This window comes from Sapajus apella, unplaced genomic scaffold (genome assembly GCF_009761245.1).
Source record: "Sapajus apella isolate SASKATOON/1434 unplaced genomic scaffold, GSC_monkey_1.0 scaffold39, whole genome shotgun sequence".
Lineage (NCBI taxonomy): Eukaryota > Metazoa > Chordata > Mammalia > Primates > Cebidae > Sapajus > Sapajus apella.
Window position 1 is genome coordinate 10,399,861 of NW_022436979.1, and position 12,417 is coordinate 10,412,277.

General features: G+C 33.1%; 1 protein-coding gene across 2 annotated transcripts in view; it reads right to left on the reverse strand.

Moving 5' to 3' along the window:
* The window catches only part of VEGFC (vascular endothelial growth factor C), a 131,588-nt gene that overhangs the window by 17,176 nt on the left and 101,995 nt on the right, over positions 1-12,417 (reverse strand). For both annotated transcript variants that reach the window (XM_032298707.1, XM_032298708.1), the window contains exon 4: positions 5,960-6,111. In XM_032298707.1, coding sequence (XP_032154598.1) covers positions 5,960-6,111 — 152 coding nt within the window. The remainder of the gene's footprint in view (positions 1-5,959; positions 6,112-12,417) is intronic.

Genomic DNA, 12,417 nt, shown 5'->3' on the forward strand with positions numbered 1-12,417 from the left:
CCTGGCAGATTTTTGGCTGCTTAGCATTGTACACATTAACGTTTCTAAGACTCAATTTCCTAATCTGCAAGATGTTAGTAAAAATAGCAGCAACCACTTATTGAATGCTTATTATGTTTTAGGCACTATGGTAATATTTAACATGGATTGCTGCTTATAAAAATCACAACATCCCTGAGTTAGGAGTTATTACTATATTATGCTATTATACAATATTAGATTAATATAATATGGTATAATTTTATTGAACAGATTGATTTCAGTGAGGATTAGGTTACACTGTTATATTGTATGAAGTTATACATAACACTCTTACTCATATATTCTTTTGTAGCTTAAAAAAATGTGTCACAGGAAAGTTTACAGAAACTACTCAAACTCAAAGAGAAATCAGAGCACAAATTCTCAAAATTGGAAGCCACCTACAGCATCCACATTCTTCAGCCCCACACTATGTGATGTGTATCACGAATGCAGCCACCAGCAGTATTTGTATGAATGTGAGAAAATGTGTGGCAAATACTCTGTAATATTTAGTAAAATAAAACAATAGTAATGTAACTAGAATATGTGTTGTTCTTACTTGACTATGAGTGCTCTAAGGTCAGAGGCAGCCAAGGCATCTCTGTCTTCTCTAATGGGATCTACAAGTGTTCTTTATCTTAGTGACTCAACATATAGTTTATGGATGATGCTGGGAAATCTCCCTCCCTAATGAATCACAAGCATCTTAAATATTTGACTTAAAAAGTTATTCTAAAGGTTTTAAGAAATCTACTATTTTAAACCTAAACTGCTTTAAAAATTATACTTAATAAAGGGATTTTTCTAGGCTTTTCAAAAATCAATTTTATTAAGGAGTAATTTGCATACAATAAAATGGTCCTATTTTGAATTCATCATATTTTCATAAGTTTATGTACCCACATTAACTACTGGCACAGTCAAAATATAGAATATTTCCATCACCTCATAATGTTTCTTTTGCCCCTTCCCAGTCAATCCCAATCCACATCCTGAACCTCACACTGAATTGCATTGAATTGTGTTCTCCCACTCTAGAGTACATTTGCCTCTTTTTTTTTTTTTTTTTTAATTTTTGAGAGGGAGTCTTGCTCTGTCACCCATGCTGCAGTGCAGTGGCATGATCTTGGCTCGCTGCAACCTCTGTCTTCCGGGTTCAAGTGATTCTCATGCCCTGGCCTTCTGAGTAGTTGGGACTACAGACACCTGCCACCACGCCCGGTTAATTTTTGTAGTTTTAGTAGAGACGGGGTTTCACCATGTTGGCCAGGATGGATTTGATCTCTTGACCTCATGATCTGCCTGCCTTGGCCTCCTAAAGTCCTGGGATTACAGGCCTGAGCCACAGCACCTGGCCACGTTTGCCTCTTTTAAGAGTTTCATGTAAATAAAATCATACAGCATGTATTCTTTTTAGCCTTGCTTATTTTATTCAGCTTAATGTCTCTGAGATCCTTTCATGTTCTTGTGTGTATCAGCAGTTCATTCTTTTTACATTGCTCAGCAACGTTCCAATGTATATATATACTAAAATGTGTTCATCCACTCATTTTTCATGGGCATTTGAATTGTTTCCAGTTATTAACTAATAAAAAATATTTGTGTACAAGTATTATGTGGAAATATGTACACATTAAATTCATAAGAAACTATCAACTGTTTTGCAAAATGATCGAACAATTTTAATACCCATTGGTGACATAGGATAGTTTTGGTTGTACCACATTCTAACACATTTTTGTCAGTCTTTTTAATTTTAGCTACTGTGATGGTGACTATTCCTCTGAAATCTTAACAAATGTTAGAATTTTATAATGGACATAGTTAAGTGTCCATCATATACATATTATCACTGGTGTAGTTTTTTTATTAAAATGTGGGCCATAATTCATAATGGGTTGAGACCAGTATTTTCAAAAAGAAAAACAGAATGGAAAAAATATTTGAGTATATCACATGTAATAAGGCAAATATTCATAAAGGGAGTAAAATCATCCCCTAAGAAGGTAAAAATTTGGTATGGGCCCGGGGGAGTAACTGAAATCTCATTTGGAGAGCCCAATGATTTTTGGCTCTCCAAAACCCAAGAAAATCATATTCCTTAATACTTAAATTCTATTTGGTATTATTGGCTATTACAGCATTGGCAATGAAACATACCTTAAGTGTTTGAAAATTTATGAGCTATGAAATTATGGTGACTAGATGGCTGTGACTGGAGGACTTTCTCTTGACTGATTGATTTCAAAGTCATATACTGAGTGGTATCTATGTGGGCCTGTTGGCTGCCATTGGTTGCCTTGTGGATAATGCTTATGCTTGGTCCTTGGTGCTTTTGTGTGTGACTCGAGCTCTGAGAATCAAATAAGAATAATTTATATTTTATTATTAATTCTGCAAATGCTAGTCATATCATTATTATGTCAAATGATGAAAAAATCAACAATATCTAAATTGATATTTATCAGCTATATAAGTTAAAAGTTGTCTTATACTGAACAAAGTTAATAGTTAAGCTCTCTAAATATCTTTAAAGAAATTATTTTAAAAATGATTTTACTTTTGCTGGAAAAATAATGACTTTTTATAAATTATTATAATTGTATTATATATTCAGATCAATTACTACTTTGCATATATAATTTGATATGTTACAATTTATATAAGAAAATAGATTACTTTAAAAGTTTCTCAGCAAGTATGATTATAAATTTATATTAGCTGTTAAGACATTAAAAATTTTTAAATATTAACTTAAACATATTTTGTCATTTAACCCTATATTGAATAAGAAAGTACTTTATATTTCCTTTTTACATATAAAGCACAGAGGTACATATAGTATGAAGAGGGAGACAGTATATTTATGATCCTAAAATTTTAGGGGGAAAGTGATTAGGAAAAAAATTTTGTAAAAGGATCCTTGGAGTTGTGATAATGAGAAAGCTTGATGAGCAGCACTATAATTAAGGACAATATTTTTCCATACCACCCTGAATGCGCCCGATCTCGTCTGATCTCGGAAGCTAAGCAGGGTCGGGCCTGGTTAGTACTTGGGTGGGAGGACAATTTGTTTTAATTTAATGTTTATACATAACTAATTATACATGAAGTTATCTGGTTGTCTAATTTAAAACTCTTTAATATTGATTTGTGTGTGTGTGTGTATGCAAGTGTATACACACATACACACAATACGTGTGTATACCACATACATCCTGATTTGGAATATAAAATGTATTTCTTACTGTAGATAGTGGTTTCAAAAATACTGAAAACACATGGATGAGGAAATGAATCAGACCTGGATATTAATGGTAATAATAAATCTGCCCTTTAATGACTACCTTCTGGATACCAGATACTCCGCTAAGCATTGCGTAAGCATTCAGTACTTCATTCAATCCTCTTTACATCTTTACAGTTTATATGTAAAGAAACAGAGTTTCAGAGACATAAAACACCTACCCAATCACAAAAAATGAATGAGTGGCAAATCTGAATTCAGAATCATATATGGCTTACTCTAAGATTCAGGCTCTTTTTGCTGTAGCTTCCTGTCTCTTCATGACCTCAAATAATGTATAGGATAGTAGTTACATGAATAAGTATTTATGAAAACATGGCAAATGCTATAAAATATATCCATACAAATCAGTTATTTTATTTAACAAGCACTAATGTACATTGCTTAGCCGGCAGCTTTGGAGTGTCATTTCCTCCTTCATCTGTAAAATAAAGCAAATGCTGCTGCTGACCTTCTAGATGAATTTTTTAAGGGTTAAAGCAGACATACAATGCAGGTAAAGGGCTGAGGGCACAGGAACAGCTCAAGCTTTTTTGCGTGTTGTTAGCTGAGTGCAGAGGACATAACTTCCTGGAAACGCTCTCAAAATCCAGTTCCACATGCAACATTTGCAAACCCTGATAAAGCCATGTGAGGATGGGTTAATCCAGTAAGTGCTATGGGTATTCAAGAAGCAAAGGTGGCTGTGGTATTTGGAAAAGGCAAACGCAGGAGAAAGACCTTTACCTGAACTCTGAGAAATGGAAAGGGCTTTGGAAAGGCAGAAAAGAAGCTAGTGCCAGAATAGAAACAAGATACAGAGCAGGAAATGAGCTTGGCATTCCGGGAATCGGACTTGGTGAAACACAGACTGGGTGAATAATGGAAGACAAAACAAGAAAGCAAGGCTGACACCAGAAAAGAATGGTGAGAAATCTGTGCTCAGTTTTTGAGCAATTGAAAGTCACTGTTTCTGATGAGATGAAGGAAATGATGGCTTTTAAGCTTCATAAAACAGTGACATTATACAACAGGAGAAATGGTTGTTGCCTGAAAACTAGTATTAATATCACTGCATTAAATCAGAGTTGCGCAGAGGATGATACGGTAGTGACGGAAATGAAATATAACTTTAGTTTGGAACACATATCTCCCCCTTCTGCAAAATAATCAATCGTGTTTAGATGAGATAGAAGTAATGACAACTCTGTGATTTCAAGGCCTCAAAGAAAATAAGAATACACTGCCATGAATAATGTAGAAATAAAGGATTTAACAAGTCTTTCTCTTTGTACTTATACCTAACATAGTTACAAACATAGCAATAGAAGATAGATTTAGATAAAATATTGTAAGTCAAAAATATGGTTAGATCTTCAAATATAATTTTGGAAGCCATGAGTATGGAGATAATGACTAAAGCTCTCAGAATGTATGAGTCGCTGAGGGTTTCTCCTCAGGACTGAGGAAGATGAACAGAACTCTCATGCCTGCAGGGATGAAAATGCACATATGGCAACCTTTTTAGTTCAGTGGTCTTTTTAGTTCACTAGTCTCTTGCTAGTATCAGCATAAATTTATTCACAAATGTAAGATCTTCTCTTTCTCACATAAAAGGGGACAGATCTCTGTCAGCCAAACTAGGATGTCCTCCAGGTTTTCCTAAACTGTCCCTAGACAAACCAGGGATCCCCCTATCGGCCACACTAAGCAGAGCAGTACAAAGTGATTCAGTGGGGAAGGCCATGGCCTGCATATTACATTTTCTGCTGAGTCTTTTAAAAATGCAAGATTTTCTTAAATTTTTTATAATATATATGTTTTTGAATCAATTTATGTAAAAATTTGCTATAAATGTTGGAGCTATGTAAGTTTCATCCCTATGCACTAGATATCCTGAGGAACAAAAGGTTGTATCCCTACTTTGGGGCAGAAACTTCTCAGGTCTTAGGTGGTAATACATATTAATTCGTTATCAGCTATTCACAGGGTCAGAACACAATGCTCCATCTGAGTTCTTCTATATGATCACATGAAGTATATGCTGCCATCTGCCCCTCCAAAAAAAATAGGATGGAAGGGAAACCTGAATAACAAATGATGGTTTGAATGTCAATTTTAAATGATATTAAGAGAAATTTTTTCAAGTAATTAAGAACTATCTCACTATTCAAATCTTGCTGAAATAAGAAACATGGATATACATTTTTGTATTTGAGACTGAAGAAAGCAACTGAATGCTAATAGATATAAAATTATTTATATTTACTCTTTGTTTTGGGATAAAATCTTATCAAAGCTGAAATGTTTTGAGCTTTAATACGATTTATGAGTTAGCATACCTGATTTCATAAATGTTAATTAAGCTACCTCACTGATATTTTATGAACACTGGTAAAATGTGTTTTATTCTACAGACATACTTCTTTTATATTATGAATTACTTTGCCTATAAAATGGGCTTCCCACTGATTTGTAATTTTCAGTTTATTTTCAAGGTATACTACACAAAATTTTGTTTTTGTTTTGTATTGGAAGCAGAGTATATTATAGTAAATTTCATAAAGGTTATTTCAATAAACTTATGTTTACTTGAAAATAATCTAATATTAGTAGAGGATGCAAAAAATAGGTTTAATTCATACTCACTGTGGTAGTGTCGCTGGCAGGGAACGTCTAATGATGGAATGAACTTGTCTGTAAACATCCAGTTTAGACATGCATCGGCAGGAAGTGTGATTGGCAAAACTGACCGTTACTGGCTTGGGGCCTTGAGAGAGTGGCACTGTAATTTCAAATAACTACAAAGAAGAGACAAAAAGAAGAAAAAATTATATAGATGCTATAAAGCACTTTTATGGTAACTACTGGAGTCCAAAAAAGAGTGAGATTTGCTCTATATAAGAAGTGTCACAAAGTGTATGCAGGACACTAAGCTTTATATGATTACAAAGTAAAAACTGTCTTGCTCCTAACCAGTATCTTTTATCAGAGTAATTACATACTCAATACGTTTATCTTATGTCACTAGTTATGAAGTGTATTAGCATTAGGATAACCAACTACTGATTACAGAGCAGAGACGTGACAGGCCAATGTGTTAAAAAAAAGAACTGTTTCAGAGTTGTAGATACTTTGATACGAACATTTAAAATATTCCAGGGATTTAAAAAGCGTCACACACAGAAACATCTTTGTGATTTAAGAGCAAAACTATTGGCTGGACAACCCAGAAATTCTTGGTTATGTCTTACTTTAAATAAACTGAATACATAGATATAAATTACACAGATGTAAAGTTAATTTTCATTAAATTTCTACTTTGATGTAGTTTTACATTTCTCAGATCTCTTATAAACGGATTATGTTTAAAAGAAAAGAAAACACATTTATAATTTAATAGATAAAGCCACGTTTCTGCTATCTTGATAAAGGCATTATGAAAATAATAAGCTTAAAATAAGGTAGAGCATTTTACACAATTCTGAATTACAGTCAAGATTTAGTTTAACTGGTCTCCTGAATGCCTTATTTATGGTGAAGAACTTTATTTGTTCTTTTTCTTCTCCAAAAACAATATTTTAAATTAAATACACAAATACATCATTGATTAAATAAAACCAAGTAGATTTAAATTCCTATGGTTCTTAAACTCTAAATTATTACCAGTAAAAAGATCAACTTGTAGTCATTCAACTATAATTGATCCACGTATTACTTGGTATCTTTATGACAATCTGAGCAGTGGTAAAAAAGATGACAAACTTCAAAGGCTTGTGACTTGGGCCTTGCTGAAATTTCACGCCATCAGCTGAAGACCATTGAAAATATTTGTGGGATAGGATTAGTTGCCAATTTTGCCCACACAAACAAGGAGGCTTTTTAAATGAATTCTGAATAATGAAATACAGAAATATCTAAATTATAAAATGCACATTGTCTTCATTCAAGATGTATTCCTTACATATTCATTTAAAAATTTAGCTACTTTCTTAGGATAAGAACAATATACTTTAGAAGAAATAGGTACAGGGTTACACCCAGACAGGAGGTTTTTATTAGCTCTCCCATTCAGAAGTAGCATAAATTTGGAAAATTCATCTAACTTCTTCAAGCTGTATTTTTCTTTGATAATCAGTAAACTGAGGATAACATTTGACTCATTATTCTTAGAATTGTTACAAAGATTATATAAGCTAAATGAATGTATATTATTTGCTATATAGATGTAAGTTATTATTATTTGTATAAATTATCAAGATTCCCAGTATTCTTCACAATATTGCCTGTTCTGCATGGATAACTTCACCATATGACCTCAGCATATGCCACTATTATGATTTTGAGCATCTTCTTCTCTAAGAAGAAATTCGTTTATACAGGTTATATGAAATCTTTGATTAGGTGAAATATTGCAATGGCAGTAATTCTTTGCAGTATATATACCTATTTTAAGAGAGAATTCTGCAGTGTCTTCATAAGCTACAATTTTTCTATCTCTTAAGACACCTATGGAATCTACATTAAGAACTGGCACTATAGAAGACATAAAGTGGTTTTTAAAAGAAGCAATTTTTAATAAATTTAAACAATTATTTAATTTTTATATTGGTATAATTCATAATTTGCTTATTTAAGCCCTGTAATAATGTAGATGGTAGGAAGGTATACCTAAGAATTTATGTCTAGTAGGCAGTCACATATATGTATCTAGAGCTTAGGAGAGCCACTGAAAACTCATTAATATTTAAGCTGTAATTGAAGTCTCGGACATTGATGAGATTACTTGATGAGCACTCTAAATGAAAAGAGAAAAATGTCTAAGAGCAGAAACCTGGGCACAGGAACATTTATGAGTTGGGAAGAACTAGTGAATATGTCTAGGAAGAAGCAGAACAATGATGGAGCATCAGGAGGGGAGACTGCCAGACCAAGGGGTGCCAGAGAAAGAGGGAGAGTTTCAAACAGGTGTGTGTGGTCACAGGGCCACATGTTTCTGGGAAATCAAATATAACAAGAATTGAGAGGAGATAACCAGCACCCGATGTGGTTCCAAGGGCTGTGGCAGGACAGGGGCTGTAGGAAGGAAGGAGCGGTGGGGATGGAGGGACAAGAAGAGGTGGTCCATGTGACTAGAGGGAAAGGGCTCCAGTGGCTCTGGTCAGCAGAAACATTTTTGCTTACACACACAGTGTTTGTAATCTGATGTGGTTTGGATGTATGTCTCCTCCAAATCTCATGTTGAAATGTGATTCCCAATGTTGGAGTGGAACTTGGTGAGAGATGAATGGGTTATGGGACCAGATCCCTCATGAATGGCTTAGCACCATCCTCTTGGTAAAGAGTGGGATTTTGCAGTTAGTTCATGCCAGAGATGGTTGTTTGAAGGAGTCTGGGACCTCTCCCTTCCCTCTCTTGCTTGCACTTTGGCCATGTGACACACACGGCCCCCTTCCAACAAGATTTCAAGCTTCCTGAGGCATCACCAGAAGCTGAGCAAGTGCCAGCACCATGCTTCCTGTACAGCCTGCAGAAGAACCATAAGCCAATTAAACCTATTTTCTTTATAAATCGCCCAGTCTCAGATATTCCTTTATAGCAATTCAAAAACAAAGTAATAAGTAAGCACTTTTTTTTGTTTACAGACCCCTTTGTGAATTATATAGCTATATTTAATCCCTGTGATTCTAAGAATGTCCATAAGCTTTTTTCCTAATTAGATAGTATATGCTTAGAAAATATATATTTTTTGAACTGAAAAAATAATAATTAGAAATACATTATAAACTCATATGTCCCCAACCCAAAATAAATACATATTGTTTTCAAATCACTGGCAACTTCATGACTCCCCTAAATATGTAAGAATAAACAAGAGCTTAGTCTTGAGATACACACTTTAATTAGAGTTGTGGATGTGCAATTTACTATTTCTGTGACTTGGAAAAATTACCTAACTTCCCTAAGCCTCCATTTCATTATCTATAAAACGGGTAAAAATAATGGTGATTTCAGTGTAGTGTTTGGATTTCTCTTCCTCCTCTTCTTCCTCTTCTCCTTTATCATCATTCATATCAGCCAAGATTGAGTTAAATTTTTGTCGAAATATCTCAAATTTCTCAAATATCAAATAGTTTACTGTAAACACTGAAGTTTAATTTTGTATGCAGTTTGTTCTTTCCATTAAATAACGATCTGTACTAACACAGTACCTAGAATTTCTCTCAAAAGAGTTTAGATCTAGTTAAACATATCAATGTTGGAGACAGTAAGTAGATCGTTTTGTTTTAATAAAACATGAATCACAATACTATTGTCAGACTATTTGTGCTTTATTGTGTATATAATAGTATTTTCTGTTCTACATTTAAGTTTATAGAATGTAAAATTTATGTATTATGTCCAGCACTAGCTAATAAGTCCAAGTATATATGTTTATTTAGTAAATACTGATTGATAATGTATTTAACTGATAATATAATCCATTATAATTTGATATTTTGAAATTATAATTTTTCTAAAATGGTTCCATACAATAAAGTGAATTGTTCTGGAACAATAAATAATATTAACTTCTGTCCAATGTAGGACACACAAAAAGTTGTAATAATACAATTCATCATGGAAACTGATATATACTTTAGGCATAAAATATCCATTGCCGGTTAAGGAGAATATCAAAAGGACATATTTAAAAAAAGGCATTTAAGCAAGGTTGGAAACCGAAAAAAAAATCTGACTGTATATTCTTTAAAACTATAATAAACAAGAGGAAGTGGTAAGTGTTTCCAACTGAGAGGTTCCCAGCTATAATCTACTGGCATTCTTTAACAGGAATATTTAATAGTCAATTCTCACCAAAAAGAATGGACTTCAAATAAAGCCACATTTTGAAACAATAGATTGTTTATACCAGCATAGCAACGGCTGTAAAGCAACAATTCCTAATTGTACTTATCTTGCAGGCTATTCAAGAAAAAGGTATAGAATTTCCTTATTGAGAAGATCTTGAGCTATAATTTAGTACCAAATTCTAAAGTAATGTTTGTGTGGATACAAACATGACACACAAAAATGCCTTCCTTTAAAACTCATTATATCTTAAATATAACCAGTTTCTCTTCAGAACAAATCTTTCTACCATATTTAATTTAAATTTAAATATTCTAAACTTCAGTCTATTAAGTACACCTATATGTATTCCCATGGAGAATCTGATTAATAACTGTAAAATCAGATTTTAAAACTACACAACATTTAAAGAAATAATCCCCAAAATGGGAAAAGGTCTTAGCATTTTGACTTAGGGTTGCAACCACATGGCCAGCTATAAAAGGTCTATGGAACTTAAATTGGGTTTGGGAAAGAATATGGAATAACAGATAGCCTAACAGATTTAAATCTGGTACTGAATTAATTTTAACATACTGTTATGCATAAAATGTATATACAGTACCCCAATTAAAATAAAAACCTGAATTCAAGAGTTTTAGAAATACTGAATAAAATATGTGAATATCATTGTACCTTAGGTTGAAAAAAAAGTGGTATTTTTCATAGATGCATTCATTATGTTCTTAAGGCAAATGTTATTCTTAAAGAAACTTCTGATAACTGGCACTGGTATAGAGTTGTTTTTCCACACCAGGATAGAACCTCATTTCCAACAACTGTGCTTGCCAAATATTAACTTGCTAAAGACACAATGCAAATCATGTTTCACGTGCTGAGTACATAGAAATGTAATAAATTAATCTTCCAGACTGATGCAGTATTCTGTTTAATTAATGGAAGAAATATCTCTGACTGCGGTGCAAATAACACTTCTAAGTTCCATTATATAGTTGCTTATTTTACATAGGTTTAAATATTTTTTGCTGTAACATTCATAAAACAGCCTTAAATATAATTGGGCATGTCTTTACTAATATGCATGCTCATATCATTGCTTTATAAAATAATGAAAAAGTAACTGTTTTTTTTTTTTTAAGATGGCAATGCAGAATTTAAAATAATGCTGTTCCTGTATATCAGAATTAGCTCATAGCGACCTTGCTTCCAGGTTAAACTGGCTTCTTTAGTCTGGCACGAATGGACACAGCAAAGAATCTTTAGTTTCTTGAATTTTGTTTAACCACATCAGTTTCAAGGAGGCTCCATAGATGGAGTTATTTTCTTTATTATTTCCTAGATTTAGTAAAATATACAAGGTAAATACTAACATTCAAGTAACTTTTTAATCCAAATGTGTGCCTCAAAAGCAGATGACTTTCTTCTGCTCTGCTTTCATCACCAAATAATTTTACCCCTGCACAATTCATTTTCTACTTTTTGGCTGCATCTCTTAAATATCAGCTTCTCATAAGAAAATATACTCAAAGTGTATGTTTATGAAAGAGGTCAAAAAGACATCCAATCTACTTAACTTTTCAACGTCACTCAGATATTTGTGTGGAGGACTTTGAAGGAGTTGTTGATCAGTACACTTTGGAATGCTCAGTGCATGTGTTTTTACTTTTCAAGGAACAGCTGGCTTCCTCACCCTTTCTGATAACCTGCCCTTCATTGAGCTCCATAAAAAAAAAAAACATTTTTATGAAGTATCTATAAAAAACTTGAGTTTAACATTACCTAAGATACACTGATCTTACAATTTATATAGTTCCAATTGGTGGTTTTGTTAAAAAGTGTGTATTTCTGGAACTCTTTTAACAAAATGAAAGTCTTTTTTTTTTTTTTTTTAGTTTTTACCTTAAGAAAATACAGCAATAAGAAACTTCCTTTTATATTTGAAGGAAATCGTCACACACTCCCATTCATACTACATTGATAACATAATAAACTGAATAATCTCAGGAAAAGGTGCTACTTTAGTACAAGTTTTCAGAACTTGGAATATTAGTAAAATTGTAGGAACACTGCCTTTCCGCTTTCAGGAATTTTATGTCTCACTCTCCCTTGGTTTGTAAACAGCCTGGATATGTATTCCCATAAGTCTTTGTACTTTTCTTTCACAACACTTAAACTACTTTTAATTACTTGACAAATGTTGAATTCCCTTGCTAATTTGTTACTTCCATTCGGGCAGCATCTATACATCAATGTAC